Source organism: Symphalangus syndactylus, chromosome 23 (genome assembly GCF_028878055.3).
Source record: "Symphalangus syndactylus isolate Jambi chromosome 23, NHGRI_mSymSyn1-v2.1_pri, whole genome shotgun sequence".
NCBI classification, from domain to species: Eukaryota; Metazoa; Chordata; class Mammalia; order Primates; family Hylobatidae; genus Symphalangus; species Symphalangus syndactylus.
The window spans coordinates 17,588,888-17,610,048 of NC_072445.2; the positions used below are offsets into that span (position 1 = coordinate 17,588,888).

At 56.4% G+C, this 21,161-nt stretch overlaps 1 protein-coding gene across 9 annotated transcripts; it reads left to right on the plus strand.

The window, feature by feature from the left end:
• The first annotated feature begins 4,490 nt into the window (after positions 1-4,490).
• Positions 4,491-20,938, plus strand: VEGFA (vascular endothelial growth factor A). 9 transcript variants are annotated; one of them, XM_055264006.2, is made up of 8 exons: positions 4,491-5,613; positions 8,640-8,691; positions 11,788-11,984; positions 12,779-12,855; positions 13,208-13,237; positions 15,051-15,173; positions 16,291-16,422; positions 19,008-20,938. In XM_055264006.2, exons 1-8 carry the CDS (start codon positions 5,548-5,550, stop codon positions 19,027-19,029), a joined length of 699 nt encoding a protein of 232 aa, XP_055119981.1. In that variant the 5' UTR covers positions 4,491-5,547; the 3' UTR covers positions 19,030-20,938. The 9 variants fall into 9 exon arrangements, with proteins under 9 accessions (XP_055119981.1, XP_055119982.1, XP_055119983.1 ...); XM_055264007.2 differs by having other exon boundaries at positions 4,492-5,613; positions 15,051-15,122; XM_055264008.2 differs by having other exon boundaries at positions 4,492-5,613; positions 15,051-15,104.
• Positions 20,939-21,161: the final 223 nt, after the last annotated feature.

A 21,161-nucleotide genomic window follows, 5' to 3' on the forward strand; every position in this document is an offset into this window, starting at 1 on the left:
TGCAGGAGGCCCTTCCAGATGCCCATTCTAGCCAGTCTGGCTCTTTGCTTCCATACCTTCACACTTGTGCCTCCCCCAGGGACCTTTCTCATCTTGCTTTCTGGGGCAGCTGTGTGCACATCTATCTATGTGCAGGAACTCTCTAAGGCAGGGATTTTTACTTCTATTTTTGATGAGGGGAGCTGTGGCTCAGAGAGGTTGAATAACCTGCCTAAGGCCACGCAGTTAGTGGCAGAGCCAGGAATGCGACTTGGGTCCATTTGAATCCAAAGTCCCTGTACTTTCCACTGTCCTACCTAGATGTCCCTGTACCTCCTGTAAAATCAGCATGGAGCCTGGTGCCTGGTAGTCCCTACAAATATTCACAAATTGGAGCTTAGCTCAGCTCTCAGGCAAGGCCCAGGTCAAAAGGGCAGATACAACTTTGGGACCTTAGTTGCCACCACATGCCACACCTTCTTCCCAGCAGAGGGACTCCCTCCAAGACAGGGTAGGGGTGGAGGATGTGAACAGGGGCAGAAATGGGCATGTTTTGGGGTCAGACTTGGAGGAATAGCAGAGATTGGAGAGTCGGAAGGTGGGCATGCCTGGGGCTGTTGGGGAGATGCAATTCATCAGGGACAGTTTAGTGTCAGGGGATTAGACTGGGGCACATGAAGGAGAGGCAGAGGCTGATGGGCCTAGGGGTGGTGTGGGCAGGTGAGCTTCCCCAGACAGTGACTCTGCCCTGCCCTCTCTCCAGCTAGGTCCTCTTCCCCGTTCCTTCCTCCTTTCCTGACTGGATCCTCTTGGGAGAGTTATCCTCCTTGGCTTCCTCTGCTCCAAGCTTTTAATCAATTGGCCATCATTACTTATCATTACCTCAAGTCAAACCTCCAGATCCACATGGGGCTAGGACATTGGCACTGGACGTAAGAGGCCGTTTTCTTTGCTTTCTCTTTGTCTTTTTAATGCTTTGTTGCAAAGACCTGGCGGGGGGGTGGCGGGGGGAGACAGAGAGAGAGAGAGAGAGAGAGAGAGAGAGAGATTGACCCACAGTCAGGGTCAGGGAATTGAGGGGAACCAACCCAATTCTCTCTCCTTCAATTCACCAGATTTGTATCCTGCCCTTCCTGCAGATCAGTGTCCTGCTAGTCACCTGGGGGTCAGGGGATGGAGTGAAGGACAAGACCTCCTTCCATTGCAGTGAAACCACTTGGAGAAATGTGTGGAAAATGGCAAGACCCAGTGACCCTCTCCTCACCTTCTTTCCAATCTCAGGAGAGATTTTGTCCCTTCATCCACCGGCTTCTAGATTAACCACCCACACCCACACAGACGAGAGTTTCCCTGAATATTGGAGGTGACAGGACATCAGGACAAAGTACAACTATTGTGCCTTGGCCCAATCACTACTTTCTTTGTCTGGGGCCGCCGCTGGCTCCTGGCTGCCTTTCACACTCTTCTCCACCCCCACCCCTTTCTCCCCTTCCCCCTCACCTGGAACACCTTCCCCTTCCTCCTTGGCTCCTTCTGAACTGCCTTCAGAGCCACAGGCTGTGGGGAGTGGCCACTGCGCTCCCAGGGTGAGGCCCTCCAAGCGGGGCCGAGTTTGCCCCTCAAATGGGAGCCAGCGTGACCTCCGTGTGGACTGCTCTCTGCTTCACTGCCCCTTCCCCCAATCTGCTAGGAGACCCTGGGCCTCTTTGTGCCCTCTCTGGGCCTTTGGAGGATTCCTTGGGGAGACAGTCTGCTCTGACACCCCCTCCCCTGCAGCAGCCTGGGGAAGGAGGTGAGGATAAGTGAAATCAAGTTTGTTCAAAGGGCTAAGCCCATGGAAGGGAAGGTGCCACAGAGATACATGTGGTCTTGTGATTGTTGTTTTGTGCTTTTTCCCCTTTTTTGAAGGCGCAGGTGACTAGGTGACTTGAGCTTTTAATTTGGTGACAATGTGGGGATTGGCTGAGTCCATAAGAGTACATTGTTGTAAATGCTGGCGACAACATACTGGGGCATAGGATCCAGAGTTAACCCCTCCAGGTCACAGCCAGGTTATATCTCCAAAATGAAGGGGGGAGTTGGGCCATACTTTCTCGCCCTAATGAAGGTAGCTCAAAAAGCCCTAGGCCAGGTTGTAATCCTAGCCTTATATAAAAGGAATTCTGTGCCCTCACTGCCCTGGATCCCTGGGCAAAGCCCACAGAGGGAAACACAAACAGGTTGGCGTAACACACCTTGCTGGGTACCACCATGGAGGACAGTTGGCTTATGGGCGTGGGGGTGCCTGGGGCCATGGAGTGACAGGTGATGGCTATCCCTCCTTGGAACCCCTCCAGCCGCCTTTTAGCTTCAGATTTGTTTGTTTATTTGTTTTTTTACTAAGACCTGCTCTTTCAGGTCTGTTGGCTCTTTTAGGGGCTGAAGAAGGCTGAGTTGAGAAGGGATGCAAGGGAGGGGGCCAGAATGAGCCCTTAGGGCTCAGAGCCTCCATCCTGCCCCAAAGGTGCCTACAGCTTGTGCTCCTGGGGTGCTAGAGGCACACAAGAAGGAAAGTTAGTGGCTTCCCTTCCATATCCCATTCATCAGCCTAGAGCATGGAGCCCAGGTGAGGAGGCCTGCCTGGGAGGGGGCCCTGAGCCAGGAAATAAACATTTACTAACTGTACAAAGACCTTGTCCCTGCTGCTGGGGAGCCTGCCAAGTGGTGGAGACAGGACTAGTGCATGAATGATGGAAAGGGAGGGTTGGGGTGGGTGGGAGCCAGCCTTTCTCCTCATAAGGGCCTTAGGACACCACACCGATGGAACTGGGGGTACTGGGGAGCTAACCTAGCACCTCCACCAAACCACAGCAGATGGGGCTGACTGGGTAAGCTCCTTGGAGCATTTTGGTTAAACTGAGGGAAATTGCTGCATTCCCATTCTCAGTCCATGCCTCCACAGAGGCTATGCCAGCTGTAGGCCAGACCCTGGCAAGATCTGGGTGGATAATCAGACTGACTGGTCCCACTCTTCCCACAGGCATCAGAGCCCCAACTTTGTTCCCTGGGGCAGCCTGGAAATAGCCAGGTCAGAACCCAGTCAGGAATTTTTCCTATATGCAAGAATGGGATGGGGGCCTTTGGGAGCACTTAGGAAGATGTGGAGAGTTGGAGGAAAAGGGGGCTTGGAAGTAAGGGAGGGGACTGGGGGAAGGATAGGGGAGAAGCTATGAGCCTGGAGAAGTAGCCAAGGGATCCTGAGGGAATAGGGGAGCTGAGAAGAAACCCCCATTTCTGTTCAGAAGATGAGCTATGAGTCTGGGCTTGGGCTGATAGAAGCCTTGGCCCCTGGCCTGGTGGGAGCTCTGGGCAGCTGGCCTACAGACGTTCCTTAGTGCTGGCGGGTAGGTTTGAATCATCACGCAGGCCCTGGCCTCCACCCGCCCCCACCAGCCCCCTGGCCTCAGTTCCCTGGCAACATCTGGGTTTGGGGGGGCAGCAGGAACAAGGGCCTCTGTCTGCCCAGCTGCCTCCCCCTTCGGGTTTTGCCAGACTCCACAGTGCATACGTGGGCCCCGACAGGTCCTCTTCCCTCCCGGTCACTGACTAACCCCGGAACCACACAGCTTCCCGTTCTCAGCTCCACAAACTTGGTGCCAAATTCTTCTCCCCAGGGAAGCATCCCTGGACACTTCCCAAAGGACCCCAGTCACTCCAGCCTGTTGGCTGCCGTTCACTTTGATGTCTGCAGGCCAGATGAGGGCTCCAGATGGCACATTGTCAGAGGGGCACATTGTGTCCCCTGTGCCCAGCCCTGGGCTCTCTGTACATGAAGCAACTCCAGTCCCAAATATGTAGCTGTTTGGGAGGTCAGAAATAGGGGGTTCAGGAGCAAACTCCCCCCACCCCCTTTCCAAAGCCCATTCCCTCTTTAGCCAGAGCCGGGGTGTGCAGACGGCAGTCACTAGGGGGCGCTCGGCCACCACAGGGAAGCTGGGTGAATGGTGCGAGCAGCGTCTTCGAGAGTGAGGACGTGTGTGTCTGTGTGGGTGAGTGAGTGTGTGCGTGTGCGTGTGCGTGTGCGTGTAGGGGTTGAGGGCGTTGGAGCGGGGAGAAGGCCAGGGGTCACTCCAGGATTCCAATAGATCTGTGTGTCCCTCTCCCCACCCGTCCCTGTCCGGCTCTCCGCCTTCCCCTGCCCCCTTCAATATTCCTAGCAAAGAGGGAACGGCTCTCAGGCCCTGTCCGCACGTAACCTCACTTTCCTGCTCCCTCCTCGCCAATGCCCCGCGGGCGCGTGTCTCTGGACAGAGTTTCCGGGGGCGGATGGGTAATTTTCAGGCTGTGAACCTTGGTGGGGGTCGAGTTTCCCCTTCATTGCGGCGGGCTGCGGGCCAGGCTTCACTGGGCGTCCGCAGAGCCCGGGCCCGAGCCGCGTGTGGAGGGGCTGAGGCTTGCCTGTCCCCGCCCCCCGGGGCGGGTCGGGGGCGGGGTCCCGGTGGGGCGGAGCCAGGCCCCCTTTTTTTTTAAAGTCGGCTGGTAGCGGGGAGGATCGCGGAGGCTTGGGGCAGCCGGGTAGCTCGGAGGTCGTGGCGCTGGGGGCTAGCACCAGCGCTCTGTCGGGAGGCGCAGCGGTTAGGTGGACCGGTCAGCGGACTCACCGGCCAGGGCGCTCCGTGCTGGAATTTGATATTCATTGATCCGGGTTTTATCCCTCTTCTTTTTTCTTAAACATTTTTTTAAAAACTGTATTGTTTCCCGTTTTAATTTATTTTTGTTTGCCATTCCCCACTTGAATCGGGCCGACGGCTTGGGGAGATTGCTCTACTTCCCCAAATCACTGTGGATTTTGGAAACCAGCAGAAAGAGGAAAGAGGTAGCAAGAGCTCCAGAGAGAAGTCGAGGAAGAGAGAGACGGGGTCAGAGAGAGCGCGCGGGCGTGCGAGCAGCGAGAGGGACAGGGGCAAAGTGAGTGACCTGCTTTTGGGGGTGACCGCCGGAGCGCGGCGTGAGCCCTCCCCCTTGGGATCCCGCAGCTGACCAGTCGCGCTGACGGACAGACAGACAGACACCGCCCCCAGCCCCAGCGCCCACCTCCTCCCCGGCCGGCGGCCGACAGTGGACGCGGCGGCGAGCCGCGGGCAGGGGCCGGAGCCCGCGCCCGGAGGCGGGGTGGAGGGGGTCGGGGCTCGCGGCGTCGCACTGAAACTTTTCGTCCAACTTCTGGGCTGTTCTCGCTTCGGAGGAGCCGTGGTCCGCGCGGGGGAAGCCGAGCCGAGCGGAGCCGCGAGAAGTGCTAGCTCGGGCCGGGAGGAGCCGCAGCCGGAGGAGGGGGAGGAGGAAGAAGAGAAGGAAGAGGAGAGGGGACCGCGGTGGCGACTCGGCGCTCGGAAGCCGGGCTCATGGACGGGTGAGGCGGCGGTGTGCGCAGACAGTGCTCCAGCCGCGCGCGCGCCCCAGGCCCTGGCCCGGGCCTCGGCCCGGGGAGGAAGAGTAGCTCGCCGAGGCGCCGAGGAGAGCGGGCCGCCCCACAGCCCGAGCCGCAGAGGGAGCGCGAGCCGCGCCGGCCCCGGTCGGGCCTCCGAAACCATGAACTTTCTGCTGTCTTGGGTGCATTGGAGCCTTGCCTTGCTGCTCTACCTCCACCATGCCAAGGTAAGCGGTCGTGCCCGGCTGGCGCCGCGGGCCGCTGCGAGCGCCTCTCCCGGCTGGGGACGTGCGTGCGAGCGCGCGCGTGGGGGCTTCGTGCCCCACGCGGGTCCATGGGCACCAGGCGTGCGGCGTCGCCCTCTGTCGTCTTAGGTGCAGGGGGAGGGGGCGCGCGCTAGGTGGGAGGGTACCCGGAGAAAGGCTCACCGCCCACGCGGGCCCTGCCCACCCACCGGAGTCACCGCACGTACGATCTGGGCCGACCAGCCGAGGGCGGGAGCCGGAGGAGGAGGCCGAGGGGGCTGGGCTTGCGTTGCCGCTGCCGGCTGAAGTTTGCTCCCGGCCGCTGGTCCCGGACGAACTGGAAGTCTGAGCAGCGGGGGCGGGAGCCAGAGACCAGCGGGCAGGGGGGTGCTCGGACCTTGGACCGCGGGAGGGCAGAGAACGTGGAGGGGGCAGGGCGCAGGATGGAGACGGGGCTTGCTGTCACTGCCACTCGGTCTCTTCGGCCCTCGCCGCGAGTTTGGGAAAAGTTTTGGGGTGGATTGCTGCGGGAACCCCCCCTCCCTGCTGGGCCACCTGCGCCGCGCCAACCCCGCCCGTCCCCGCTCGCGTCCCGCTCGGTGCCCGCCCTCCCCCGCCCGGCCGGGTGCGCGCGGCGCGGAGCCGATTACATCAGCCCGGGCCTGGCCGGCCGCGTGTTCCCGGAGCCTCGGCTGCCCGAATGGGGAGCCCAGAGTGGCGAGCGGCACCCCTCCCCCCGCCAGCCCTCCGCGGGAAGGTGACCTCTCGAGGTAGCCCCAGCCCGGGGATCCGGAGAACCATCCCTATCCCTTCCTACTGTCTCCAGACCCTACCTCTGCCCAGTGCTAGGAGGAATTTCCTAACGCCCCTTCTCTTTACCCATTTCCTCTTTAGCGTGGAGAGAAGCCCCTGTCACCCCTTTTATTTTCATTTCTCTCTGCGGAGAAGATCCATCTAACCCCTTTCTGGCACCAGAGTCTAGGGAAAGGGTGATCACTGTCAGAAGTCGTGGCGCGGGAGCCCACCGGGCGCTTTGTCACATTCCACCGAAAGTCCCGACTTGGTGACAGTGTGCTTCCCTCCCCTCCCCAACAGTTCCGAGTGAGCTGTGCTTTAGCTCTCGTGGGGGTGGGTCAAGGGAGGATTTGAAGAGAGTCATTGCCCCACTTTACCCTTTTGGAGAAATGGCTTGAAATTTGCTGTGACACGGGCAGCATGGGAATAGTCCTTCCTGACCCCTGGAAAGGAGCTCCCGCCAGCCTTGCACACACTTTGTCCTGGTGAAAGGCAGCGCTGGAGCAGGTGTTTTTTTGGAACTCCAAACTTGCCCACCCAACTTGCTTCTGAAAGGGACTCTAAAGGGTCCCTTTCCGCTCCTCCCTGATGCCTTCCCTCAGCCAGAATTCCCTTGGAGAGGAGGCGAGAGGAAAGCCATGGACAGGGGTCGCTGCTAACACCACAAGTTCCTCAGACCCTGGCACAAAGGCCTTGGCTACAGGCCCCCAAGTAGGGAGGAGGGGGAGGAGTGGCTGCCTGGCCACAGTGTGACCTTCAGAGGCCCCCAGAGAAGGACACCTGGTCCCTGCCTGCCTAGAACCGCCCCTCCTGTGCCCCCCTGGCTTTGGAAGGGGTATGAAATTTCCGTCCCCTTTCCTCCTTGGGGCCCAGGAGGAGTGGAGGGTCCAGGGCGAATATTGTCAGGGGGAAGGCAGGGGGTGTCATGGGAATGGGTGAGGGGCTGAGGTGCAGAATCTAGGGGGTCCCTGGAGGAGCTGCAGTGGTAAGCTGTCCAGCTGGAAGCCTGGGAACTGTTGCTTTCTCTTGAGAGGGGCTTCCTGTGACCTTGGCTGTCTCTGGGAGCAGGGCTGGGGGACCTGAGTGCGGTGCATTTGGGGTGTGTGGGAAGGAGAGGGAAAGAAAGATGGACAGTGGGACTCCCCCCTAGCAGGGTCTGGTGTTCTGTAGGCTAGAGTGCCCCTCTACTCTGCGAGTGCTGGGCGGGAGGGGAGTTGGTGAGAGCTGGAGACCCTCAGGAAGGGCTGGCAGAAGCCTTTCCTTTTGGGTGCTGTCAGGTCCGCATGTCTTGGCGTGTTGACCTTCACAGCTTCTGGCGAGGGGAGGAATGATCTGGTGCGGGTGGGGAGGGTTAGGGGAGGCCTCAGGCCTAAGGTGGTGCAGGGGGCCCCCTAGGGGCTGGGCAGTGCCAAGGCATAAAAGCCTTCCCTGGTCCCTGGTGGCATTTGAAGGTGCCCAGGTGAGAGGGGCTTGGCACCTCCTCACCCTGGGAGGGAGAAGAAATCAGGGAACAGGTGGGAGTGGGAGAGAGGTGAGGCTTTGGAAATCTATTGAGGCTCTGGAGAGATTTGTGTAGAGAAGAAAATGGGGTTCTCCCCCACGGTCTCCTGGGTTTTTACCCTCAAAGCAACCTGTGGGCATGCTGGGTTATTCCTAAGGACCAGAAGAGCTTGGATGGGGGAGGGTGGTTGGCGCCCTTCGGTCCTCAGCACCCCCCTCCGTCTCCAACACCAGCTCACCCTGGTATTTGTCATGTCAGCAGGAGAAGGTCACCATGTTGTTTTTCTTGCCCCTAGTCCTTCCTTCCTGCCCCAGTCCAAATTTGTCCTCCTATTTGACCTTAATACTTACCATGGCTTTGGACCAGGGAATCAGGGGGATAGTGAGAGCAGGGAGAGAGAAGTGTGGGGAAGGTACAGGGGACCTCGACAGTGAAGCATTCTGGGGTTTTCCTCCTGCATTTCGAGCTCCCCAGCCCCCAACATCTGGTTAGTCTTTAACTTCCTCGGGTTCATAACCATAGCAGTCCAGGAGTGGTGGGCATATTCTGTGCCCGTGGGGACCCCCGGTTGTGTCCTGTTCGACCCAGAAGACTTGGAGAAGCCAGAGGCTGTTGGTGGGAGGGAAGCGAGGAGGGAGGAGGGGCTGGGTGGCTGGGCCTGTGCACCCCAGCCCCTGCCCATGCCCATGCCTTGCTCTCTTTTTGTCCTCAGTGGTCCCAGGCTGCACCCATGGCAGAAGGAGGAGGGCAGAATCATCATGAAGGTGAGTTCCCCTGGCTCTTGGATGGGGTTCCCTGTCCTCTCAGGGGATGGGTGGATGGCCTAATTCCTTTTTCTTCAGACCTGTGGGGAGGAAGGGGAAGGGGCACAGGAATATAAGGATCAAGAAAGAAAGAGCTGGACACCATGAGGTTCACCCTCAGTTTCGTGAGGACTCTCTGCTGTTGAGGTCTCTGCTGGGAGTAGGACTTGTTGCCTTTTTCTTCTGCTCTTTCCAGTAAAATTTTATTCGGAGAAGGAGTCGTGTGCACAGAGCAGGAAGACAGTGCACAGAGCAGGAAGACAGTGTTCAGGGATCCTAGATGTTGGGGGAAGTGTCCCTTGTCTCCCCTAGCTCCCGGGGGAGGGTGGACATCTAGTGTCATTTCCTATGTAGACATGTCCCACTTGTGGGAACTGTGACCCTTCCTGTGTGAGCTGCAGGTACAGAGGGCTCAGCCTAATGGGATCTCCCCTCCCTTCCCTGGTTTGCATTCCTTTGGGGGTGGAGAAAACCCCACTTGACTATGTTGGGGTGCTGTGAACTTCCCTCCCAGGCCAGCAGAGGGCTGGCTGTAGCTCCCAGGCGCCCCGCCCCCCTGCCCAACCCGGAGTCCGCCTGCCTTTTGTTCCGTTGTGGTTTGGATCCTCCCATTTCTCTGGGGACACCCTGGCTCTCCCCACCACTGACTGTGGCCTGTGCTCTCCACCTCTGGGGAGGGAAGGCCCTGGGGTCTTCCTTCCCGCGAGTTTCCCTGACCTAAATCTGGCGTGGCTGGGTAGTGGCCAGCAGTGGTGATGCCCAGCCTGTTCTGCCTCCTCCTTCCCCACCCCAGGAGCCCTTTCCTTGGCCTAGGACCTGGCTTCTCAGCCACTGACTGGCCCCTTGCTTCCAGTGCGCCACTTACCCCTTCCAGCTTCCCAGTGGTCTCTGGTCTGGGAGAGGCAGGACAAATGGTCTTTGTTTGCTGGAGAAAAGGTTGTCTGCGATAAATAAGGAACACCACGAAAGCCTGGTTGTTGGAGTGTATGTGTGTGCTCTCCCAGGCAGTGGAGGCCAGTCCTCCTTGGAGGGGCGGCTGCCTAATGAAGGATGCAGGTGAGGTTCCCCGCCTCCACTTCCCATGGGACTTGGGGATTCATTCCAAGGGGAAGCTTTTTGGGGGAATTCCTACCCCAGGTCTTTTTACCCTCAGTTACCAACCCCTTGCCCAGGTCAGACCTTTCTGCTATCCCCTCCTGGGCCACAAGCCTGGCCCTCATCTGTCCCAATCGTGATGAAGGGGCAGTTCAAAACTTCTTGATTAGTCATCTTCTTCCCTATCGACTTGGCTTTAAAAAATGACCTTTTCAGACTTCTGGTCTCGTTCACTCTTTTTGATGATGCTTTGCTGTAACCCTTCGTGGGTAGAGAAGGATTCTGTGCCCGTTGGTGGTCTGGATAAAAGAAGTAGAGACCTCACAGGAGGCAGTGGACTGGCCTGTTTCCCCACTGTTCTTTCTGTTTTCACACCTGTGGCCTTCTCCCCACCTTCTTCCCAATCAACCTGTTGTGTACGTAGCCCCCCTCGTTGTCCTTTATTCTTCTGGAAAGCAGACCTTGGAGGGAGGAGTGAGGGGGAGGCTCAGCTGGGGTCTCTGGGGGGTGGGGGTTGGGAGCTGGGGTGGAAGTCCACGAGGCATACACTTAAGATGCTTTGGTGAAGTTCTAAACTTCATGTTACCCAGGCTGAAAAAAGAGCACTTGTTCCCGGGGCTGGAAATGGAACCAAAACACCACCTTTTCAGCCTGTTTCAGCATCTTTAGAGATCAGCCCAACCCACTTACACAGTTGAGCAGAGTTGGAGGCCTAGAGAGGGGAGGGACTGGCCCAAGGTCATACCAACTCATGGCCAGAGCCTGGGCCTCCTCACTGGCCAGGCGTTATTTCTTCCCTCTGTGTAGGGAACCTATTTCAGGGACAGGATTGCTATGTGGTAGTGGTGGTGGGGTGCGATAGGCGTGGCAGGCTGGGCCACAATTTGGAGTAGTCATGCCAGAGTGCTGCATTTATTTATTCTCAAGGGCCCCACCCCTGTGGCCCAGAATTACCCCTTCATGCTCCAGCGCACCCCAGGCTTCACGGCCAGCCTGGGAAACTGTCTGTACCCCGGTCTCCCTTCAGATCAGCTTCTAGAAATGTTTCGTGGCTACAGTGGCAGCACTGTTTTTTCCATGATGCAAGCAGTTTGCCCTCTTGGGCGGGGTTATCAGTGGCTGGCAGGGCTGGCACAGCGTGTCCGCCCACTGCCACCTGCGGGTTCCAGGAGAGCCCAGCCCCTGTGCTGATGCCCACCACCTTCTCAGCTCATGTCTGGGGAAGAGGACTGGTGGGGGGAAAGGTGCCTCCTTCTGAAAGGTGCCTCCTCTGTTTTTTCCTAATATAGGCTTGGGAACACTTTGATGTCAGCTAATTCTGACTCCTTTACTTACTAGCTGTGCGGCCTTGGGGCAACTTACTTAGCCTCTTTGAGCCTCCTGTTCCCCATCTGTAAAATGGAATCTCAATAGTGTCTAATAGTACCATGTGGAGAAACTTGTGTGAGATGATAGCTGTGGACTACTGTACACAGTACCCAGGATGTAGTAAGTGCTCAATAAATAGCTGTTGGTATGGTTGATGTTATGGTAGTGGTTGTGGGGAGGATGTAGGAAACTGGAGACTAGCTTGGCAAAGCTGGCTCTTCCTCCTTTTAGGGAAAGCTTAGCGCATCCCCATGGGGTATACCCATACTCAAACTGTCCTCTGGCATCGAGGTTGGCCCAGGATTCAGTTCAGCTGTCACAGTGAGGTGGCGGGATCAGATGTGGCAGGCCATGTCCCTTGGAACTTGAGTACATCGTGTGATCTCTGGAATGAAAACAGGCCTTCACCAGTGTTGATGGTGGAAAGCTTAGGGAAGTGCTTCAAACACAGTAGGAGGGACTTAAGTTAGATTTTTGGAAGGACTTGCCTGATTCGGAAGCTCCAAAGAGTGGCTTTACAGAGCTGAGTGGAGAGAGGGGCTAGCCATCTTTTGTGTCGCCCACCGGGCTCACGTGTCGTCTCCTCTCATGCAGTGGTGAAGTTCATGGATGTCTATCAGCGCAGCTACTGCCATCCAATCGAGACCCTGGTGGACATCTTCCAGGAGTACCCTGATGAGATCGAGTACATCTTCAAGCCATCCTGTGTGCCCCTGATGCGATGCGGGGGCTGCTGCAATGACGAGGGCCTGGAGTGTGTGCCCACTGAGGAGTCCAACATCACCATGCAGGTGGGCATCTTTGGGAAGTGGGGGCGGGGGCATAGGGAGGGGCGTAACACTTTGGGAACAGGTGGTCCCAGGTCGTTTCCCGGCTAGACTTGCCTTGTCTGGCTCCTGCTCCTGAGTTGCACAGGGGAGGTGTGGTGGGGTCTTGCCTTCCGTGGAGAAGATGCTTGCATTCCCAGCCCAGGTTCCCAACAAGCCCCAACCATCTCCTTCTCCCTGATGGTTGCCCCGTGGGCTCAGGAGGGGGCAGATGGATGCCTGTATCAGGGGCCCCTCTCTCCCTCTCTTGGAGAGAGTCCTGAGGGCCCTCCCTTCTTGGGGGCTCTGTTTGGGAAGCTGGATGAGCCTGGTCCATGGAGAGTTTAAAAAGTCTTTTGGTGTTACCTGGTAATGGGGCACATCTCAGCCCAGATAGGGTGGGAGGGAGCTGTGAAACACAGGGAGGGGGTTGCTTTCGGGTATCTACTAGGAGTCAGGGTGAAGCCTAGAGAGGATGAAAGAAGGGGAGGGGATGGGGAGTGGTAAGAACCTAGGATTTGAATTCCCAGCCTGGCCAACCCTTGCAGCCATGTCTTGGCCTCAAGTGGAACAAGGGCTCCTTGAGGCCAGCAGGGTTGGGGGAGTTGGGGCGGGCCTGAGCCTCTTTCCTGCTAGAGCTCTTGGTCCTCCCTGCCTCCACCACCCATCCCTGCTCTGCAGAACCCCTGGGTGCTGAGTGGCAGGAGCCCCAGGGTTGTCCCATCTGGGTATGGCTGGCTGGGTCACTAACCTCTGTGATCTGCTTCCTTCCCTTCCAGATTATGCGGATCAAACCTCACCAAGGCCAGCACATAGGAGAGATGAGCTTCCTACAGCACAACAAATGTGAATGCAGGTGAGGATGTAGTCACGGATTCATTATCAGCAAGTGGCTGCAGGGTGCCTGATCTGTGCCAGGGTTAAGCACGCTGTACTTTTTAGCCCCCGTCCAGCTTCCAGCTGTGTGACCTTTGGCATTTTACTTCAGTGTGCCTCAATTTCTACATCTGTAAAATGGGCACAATAGTAGTATACTTCATAGCATTGTTATAAGGATTAAACAAGTTATATATGAAAAGATTAAAACAGTGTTACTCCATAATAAATGCTGTTTTTACTGTGATTATTATTGTTATTATCCCTATCATTATCATCACCATCTTAACCCTTCTCTGTTTTGTTCTTTTCTCTCTCCCTACCCATTGCAGACCAAAGAAAGATAGAGCAAGACAAGAAAAGTAAGTGGCCCTGACTTTAGCACTTCTCCCTGTCCATGGCCGGTTGTCTTGGTTTGGGGCTCTTGGCTACATCTGTTGGGGGCTCCCATAGCCTCCCTGGGTCAGGGACTTGGTCTTGTCGGGGACTTGTGGTGGCAGCAACAATGGGATGGAGCCAACTCCAGGATGATGGCTCTAGGGCTAGTGAGAAAACATAGCCAGGAGCTTGGCACTTCCTTTGGAAGGGACAATGCCTTCCGGGTCTCCAGATCATTCCTGGCCAGGACTTGCTATTTCGGTGTGTCGGGGGGCACCGTGGACACTGGCTCACTGGCTTGCTCTAGGGCACCCACAGTGGGGAGAGGGAGTGGGTGGCAGAGAGGCCAGCTTTTGTGTGTCAGAGGAAATGGCCTCTTTTGGTGGCTACTGTGATCGTGCAGGTGGATGCAAGGCCGGCTGGAGGGTGGTTTCTCAGTGCATGCCCTCCTGTAGGCAGCAGGCGGCAGACACACGGCCCTCTTGGCCAGGGAGAAAAAGTTGAATGTTGGTCATTTTCAGAGGCTTGTGAGTGCTCCGTGTGAAGGGGCGGGTAGGATGGGGCGGGGGACAAGGTCTGGCGGCAGCAACCCTTCAAGACAGGGTGGGCAGCTGGCATCGGCAAGAGCTTGCAGGGAAAGAGAGACTGAGAGAGAGCACCTGTGCCCTGCCCTTTCCCCCACACCATCTTGTCTGCCTCCAGTGCTGTGGGGTCATTGAAGCCTCCCCCCAGGCCTCAACCCCTTGCCTCTTCCCTCAGCCCCCAGCTTCCAGAGCGAGAGGATGCGGAAACCTTCCTTCCACCCTTTGGTGCTTTCTCCTAAGGGGGACAGACTTGCCCTCTCTGGTTCCTTCTCCCCCTCCTTTCTTCCCTGTGACAGACACTCTGAGGTGTGTTCTCTTGGGCCTGGCAGGCATGGAGAGCGCTGGTTCTCTTGAAGCGGACAGGCTACAGCCTGCCCCTCTTTCTGTTTCCCCAAATGACTGCTCAGCCACGGGGAGAGTGGGGGCTCGCCTGGGCTCGGAAGAGTGTCTGGTGAGATGGTGTCGCAGGCTTTGACAGGCTGGGGAGAGAACTCCCTGCCAAGTACCGCCCAAGCCCCTCCTCCCCGGCCCTCGTTAACTCCCACCCCACCCTGCTGCCTGCCCGGGGCTCCAGGACACCCAGCTCTGCCTCTCAGTCCAGGTCGCGCTGTGCAGGCTGGTGTTGCTCTTGGTTCTGTGCCAGCTCCCAAGGTAGCCGCTTCCCCCACACCGGGATTCCCAGAGGTTCTGTCGCAGTTGGAAATGAAGGCAGAAGGTGCCTGACACACAGCCCTCCCTCCCACTCCTGCTCCCCATCCAGGCAGGTCTCTGACCTTCTTCCCAAAGTCTGGCCTACCTTTTATCACCCCCTGACCTTCAGGGTCAGACTTGGACAGGGCTGCTGGGCAAAGAGCCTTCCCTCAGGCTTAGCCCCCTGCTGGGGACCGGGAGCCACTGTGAGTGTGGAGACCTTTGGGTCCTGTGCCCTCCACCCAGTCTCGGTTTCCCACCAAAGCCTTGTCAGGGGCTGGGTTTGCCATCCCAGGGTGGGCAGCGTGAGGAGAAGAAAGAGCCATCGAGTGCTTGCTGTGCAGACACGCCTGTGCGCCCGCGCGTGCCTCCCCGGAGACCACCTGCCTCCTGACACTTCCTCCGGGAAGCGGCCCTGTGTGGCTTTGCTTTGGTCGTTCCCCCATCCCTGCCCTCCTTACTACTTCTTTCACTCCCCCCACCGCCCCCGCTCTCTCTCTGTCTCTGTTTTTTTATTTTCCAGAAAATCAGTTCGAGGAAAGGGAAAGGGGCAAAAACGAAAGCGCAAGAAATCCCGGTATAAGTCCTGGAGCGTGTACGTTGGTGCCCGCTGCTGTCTAATGCCCTGGAGCCTCCCTGGCCCCCAGTCCAACCTCCGCCTGCCATTCCCTGTAACCCTGCCTCCCTCCCCTGGTCCCTCCCTGGCTCTCATCCTCCTGGCCCGTGTCTCTCTCTCACTCTCACTCCACTAATTGGCACCAACGGGTAGATTTGGTGGTGGCATTGCTGGTCCAGGGTTGGGGTTAATGGGGGTGCCGACTTGGCCTGGAGGATTAAGGGAGGGGACTCTGGCTTGGCTGGGCACCGGTTTTCTCTCACCCACTGGGCACTGGTGGCGGGCCCATGTTGGCACGGGTGCCTGCTCACCCAACTGGTTTCCATTGCTCTAGGCTTGTGCACTCGTCCGGAAGCTGAGGGTGGTGGGGAGGGCAGACATGGCCCAAGAAGGGCTGTGAATGACTGGAGGCAGCTTGTTGAATGACTCCTCGGCTGAAGGAGGAGCTTGGGTGGGATCAGACACCATGTGGTGGCCTCCCTTCATCTGGTGGAAGTGCCCTGGCTCCTCACGGAGTGGGGGCCTCTGGAGGGGAGCCCCCTATTCCAGCCCAACCCATGGCACCCACGGAGGCCTCCTTGCAGGGCAGCCTCTTCCTCTGGGTTGGAGGCTATGGTGAGCCCTGCCCTGGGCCCTCTGGCCACCAGCGGCCTGGCCTGTGGACACTGCCTCTGGGCTTAGCCTCCCATCACACCCTACTTTAGCCCACCTTGGTGGAAGGGCCTGGACATGAGCCTTGCACAGGGAGAGGGTGGCCCCTGCCATCTCAGTGGCCCCTGATTGCCATCCCCAGCAGGTGAAGACTCCAGGCGTGCTCCGATGGGGGCAGCAGCAGTTGGGTCCTTGTGGCCTGAGACTTACCCTTGTCTCCCAGAGACACAGCACTGCCCCTTATGGCAGCCTCTCCCTGCACTCTCTGCCCGTCTGTGCCCGCCTCTTCCTGCGGCAGGTGTCCTAGCCAGTGCTGCCTCTTTCCGCCGCTCTCTCTGTCTTTTGCTGTAGCGCTCGGATCCTTCCAGGGCCTGGGGGCTGACCAGCTGGGTGGGGGTGCAGCTGCGGACGTGTCAGGGGGTGTTGCATGGTGATTTTTTTTCTCTCTCTCTGCTGATGCTCTAGCTTAGATGTCTTTCCTTTTGCCTTTTTGCAGTCCCTGTGGGCCTTGCTCAGAGCGGAGAAAGCATTTGTTTGTACAAGATCCGCAGACGTGTAAATGTTCCTGCAAAAACACAGACTCACGTTGCAAGGCGAGGCAGCTTGAGTTAAACGAACGTACTTGCAGGTTGGTTCCCAGAGGGCAAGCAAGTCAGAGAGGGGCATCACACAGAGATGGGGAGAGAGAGAGAGAGAGAGAAAGAGAGCGAGCGAGAGGGCGCCTGAGAGGGGCCAGCTGCTTGCTCAGTTTCTAGCTGCCTGCCTGGTGACTGCTGCCTTCTCTGCTTTTAAGGCCCCTGTGGTGGGCTGCAGGCACTGGCCCAGCCTGGCGGGGCCTGTTCCGAGGTTGCCCTGGTTGCCTGAGTGGTAGGCTGGTGTGGCTTAGTGTGGTGGTGTGGACGCAAGCTGTGTGTTGTGTCCTGTGGTCCTTCTGCTCATAGTGGCTGTTGGTCCTGATGTTATTACTGCCTCTGGTAGTAATGCTGAGAAGCTGAAAGCCGATTCCAGGTGTGGACAATGTCAACAAAGCACAGACGCTCTCACTGGGGCCTTGCCTCGGCCCTTTGAAGTCTGCATGGCTGGGCTTCTCACTCACTCAGTGTTTCTTGATGGGGGAAGGGATTGAGTCTCCCACTTCAGACTGGGCCTCCCTGAGGAAAGGGCTGCGTCTCCCCACTCAGACTGAGGCTCCATGAGGATAGGGCTGTGTCTCTCCCCTCCGATTGGGGCTCCCTGAGGACAGGGCTATGCCTCCCCCCTCAGACTGAGGCTCCCTGAGGATAGGGCTGTGTCTCTCCCCTCCGATTGGGGCTCCCTGAGGACAGGGCTATGCCTCCCCCCTCAGACTGAGGCTCCCTGAGGATAGGGCTGTGTCTCTCCCCTCAGACTGGGGCTCCCTGAGGACAGGGCTATGTCTCCCCCCTCAGACTGGGGCTCTCTGAGGCAAGGGCTCTGGCTGTTGGTTTAGGATGGGGCAGCTTTGCCTACACACTGAAGGAGCTGTAGCATTGGAGAATACTAGATACCTTTAATCCTCCACCAGTCACGGTGACAACTCCAAGCAGCCCACACATTTTCAAGTGCCCCAAGGATGCGTGGAGGGAGGGGTCTGTGCCCGTTCTCCTGACATTAGACTGTGAGCTCCGTAAGCCCGGGCCTGGTTCACTTACCTTTGTGAGCCCCGGGTATCTGTACCTCTGTCCCTTGTCCATATTGGGGACCAAGGAAGTGTCAAGTGCGTGAGTGAATGCGTGACTCAGTTCAGGGGGTGAGGTCAGGAGCACAGGGCCGGGACAGGTGGCTGGCAATCTTTTAATGCCTTAGCCTGTGTTCTTTATACCAACTTGGCCTGTGCTCAGAGTGAGGGAGGCCCTGGGGGTCAGGGTAAGCTTCACTCAGGGAGGCAAGACTTTGTGGGGATTTCCTAGACAGGGCGAAGGCACCCCCAGCTCGCCCCGAGGCTGCGTTAGGGAAGTCCTTGGAGCATCTCCCCTGCCCCAGCAATGTTCTTGTGGCTTGTGGGTGCTCAGGGGATGCTGGGAAACAGGCCTGGGTAGTTGGTGTGGGGTGCTGTCTGTCTTGGCCCTGTGTGAAACCAAGAGGGTGTTTATTAGTGCTGGGGGTGGGGGCTCTGCCTAACTTCAGGGCTGGATGAAGGGAGTCTCAGTTCCCTAGAGGTCCTTGGGGAAGATAAGGGACTTGACATTTTAGGGTTTTGAGGTGATTATTCTGCTGATGGGGGTTTGTGTGAAGTGACCTGGGAGCTAACTGAAGTTACTCTAACCTCCCAATACCTTTACCCAACCCCCAAGCTGGCTGTATCTGGGAATATCAGTTTCCAAAATTGGAGGCTTAGGACTCCCATTTCCGGGCTCCCCAGAAGAGTAGGGCCTGTTCTGCTTCCTCCTCACAATCACCCAGGGGCAGGGGCATGCTGAGAAAGTTCTTGGAGGCTCCCTTTGCTTCAGCGGGAGTAGCGAAGCCACCGAATTGTCTCTCCCCATCCTAAGTGAAGCAGCATGTTTGAAAGGAAAGACAACCTGGTACCTGGGCCTGCAACCTCCAGGCAGCTCAAGAGAGATGAGGCCTACAGCCACACTGGGAGGGGACATGGGGAATGGAGATGTTCCCTCACCTTCCTGGGGCCTCCTGCTCTACGCTACCCCCTCAGGAGCCTCCTGTCCCCAGGGCAGGCTCCTGCTGTTGTTGGCCACCCAGCCAAGCCTCTCTGCCTCAGGCGTTCTCCCAGATGATCTGCCCACTCTCTTCCCCACACCAGGCCCTAGAGACTGAACTGAAAAACCTCCTCAGCAGGGAGCCTCTTCTGATTAAATTCATCCAGCTCTGGTCGCCCATCAGCTCTTAAAATGTCAAGTGGGGACTGTTCTTTGGTATCCGTTCATTTGTTGCTTTGTAAAGTGTTCCCATGTCCTTGTCTTGTCTCAAGTAGATTGCAGGCTCTGGAGGGTAGACTGGGAGCCCCTGAGTGGAGCTGCTGCTCAGGCCGGGGCTCCCTGAGGGCGGGGCTGGGGCTGGGGCTGTTCTCACACTGGGGCTTTCTGCCCCAGGACCACACCTTCCTGTCCGCTCTGCTCTTATGGTGCCGGAGGCTGCAGTGACCCAGGGGCCCCCAGGAATGGGGAGGCCGCCTGCCTCATCGCCAGGCCTCCTCACTTGGCCCTAACCCCAGCCTTTGTTTTCCATTTCCCTCAGATGTGACAAGCCGAGGCGGTGAGCCGGGCAGGAGGAAGGAGCCTCCCTCAGGGTTTCGGGAACCAGATCTCTCACCAGGAAAGACTGATACAGAACGATCGATACAGAAACCACGCTGCCGCCACCACACCATCACCATCGACAGAACAGTCCTTAATCCAGAAACCTGAAATGAAGGAAGAGGAGACTCTGCGCAGAGCACTTTGGGTCCGGAGGGCGAGACTCCGGCAGAAGCATTCCCGGGCGGGTGACCCAGCACGGTCCCTCTTGGAATTGGATTCGCCATTTTATTTTTCTTGCTGCTAAATCACCGAGCCCGGAAGATTAGAGTTTTATTTCTGGGATTCCTGTAGACACACCCACCCACATACATACATTTATATATATATATATTATATATATATAAAAATAAATATCTATATTTTATATATATAAAATATATATATTCTTTTTTTAAATTAACAGTGCTAATGTTATTGGTGTCTTCACTGGATGTATTTGACTGCTGTGGACTTGAGTTGGGAGGGGAGTGTTCCCACTCAGATCCCGACAGGGAAGAGGAGGAGACGAGAGACGCTGGCATGATCTTTTTTTTTGTCCCACTTGGTGGGGCCAGGGTCCTCTCCCCTGCCCAGGAATGTGCAAGGCCAGGGCATGGGGGCAAATATGACCCACTTTTGGGAACACCGACAAACCCAGCCCTGGCGCTGAGCCTCTACCCCAGGTCAGACGGACAGAAAGACAGATGACAGGTACAGGGATGAGGACACTGGCTCTGACTAGGAGTTTGGGGAGCTTCAGGACATTGCTGTGCTTTGGGGATTCCCTCCACATGCTGCATGCGCATCTCGCCCCCAGGGGCGCTGCCTGGAAGATTCAGGAGGCTGGGCGGCCTTCACTTACTCTCACCTGCTTCTGAGTTGCCCAGGAGGCCACTGGCAGATGTCCCGGCGAAGAGAAGAGACACATTGTTGGAAGAAGCAGCCCATGACAGCTCCCCTTCCTGGGACTCGCCCTCATCCTCTTCCTGCTCCCCTTCCTGGGGTGCAGCCTAAAAGGACCTATGTCCTCACACCATTGAAACCACTAGTTCTGTCCCCCCAGGAGACTTGGTTGTGTGTGTGTGAGTGGGTGACCTTCCTCCATCCCCTGGTCCTTCCCTTCCCGAGGCACAGAGAGACAGGGCAGGATCCACGTGCCCATTGTGGAGGCAGAGAAAAGAGAAAGTGTTTTATATACGGTACTTATTTAATATCCCTTTTTAATTAGAAATTAAAACAGTTAATTTAATTAAAGAGTAGGGTTTTTTTCAGTATTCTTGGTTAATATTTAATTTCAACTATTTATGAGATGTATCTTTTGCTCTCTCTCGCTCTCTTATTTGTACCGGTTTTTGTATATAAAATTCATGTTTCCAATCTCTCTCTCCCTGATCGGTGACAGTCACTAGCTTATCTTGAACAGATATTTAATTTTGCTAACACTCAGCTCTGCCCTCCCCGATCCCCTGGCTCCCCAGCACACATTCCTTTGAAATAAGGTTTCAATATACATCTACATACTATATATATATTTGGCAACTTGTATTTGTGTGTATATATATATATATATGTTTATGTATATATGTGATTCTGATAAAATAGACATTGCTATTCTGTTTTTTATATGTAAAAACAAAACAAGAAAAAATAGAGAATTCTACATACTAAATCTCTCTCCTTTTTTAATTTTAATATTTGTTATCATTTATTTATTGGTGCTACTGTTTATCCGTAATAATTGTGGGGAAAAGATATTAACATCACGTCTTTGTCTCTAGTGCAGTTTTTCGAGATATTCCGTAGTACATATTTATTTTTAAACAACGACAAAGAAATACAGATATATCTTAAAAAAAAAAAAGCATTTTGTATTAAAGAATTTAATTCTGATCTCAAAGCTCCTCTTGGTTTCTCCTTCTCCATTGAGTCCTTGCTCTAGACTTCCTCCCGCCCCCTTTCCCTCTTCCTTTGGGGAACATGGCATTTGTCTTGGGTCTGGGAAAGGTATGTCTAATGTGTAGGATATGGGGTGATCCACCTTGTTGTGCTGGGGGCAAAGTCCTTCCATTTTGGCTGAGCTGGTCCTGGGGGAACCCATCCATCCTGTCTTGAT

Bases quoted from the DNA above. Each gene is read 5' to 3' on its own strand.
- VEGFA (XM_055264006.2), top strand. From the start codon at position 5,548: ATGAACTTTCTGCTGTCTTGGGTGCATTGGAGCCTTGCCTTGCTGCTC. The intron at 8,692-11,787 runs GTGAGTTCCCCT...CCTCTCATGCAG, and splicing joins AGGGCAGAATCATCATGAAG to TGGTGAAGTTCATGGATGTC. The intron at 11,985-12,778 runs GTGGGCATCTTT...CTTCCCTTCCAG, and splicing joins AGTCCAACATCACCATGCAG to ATTATGCGGATCAAACCTCA.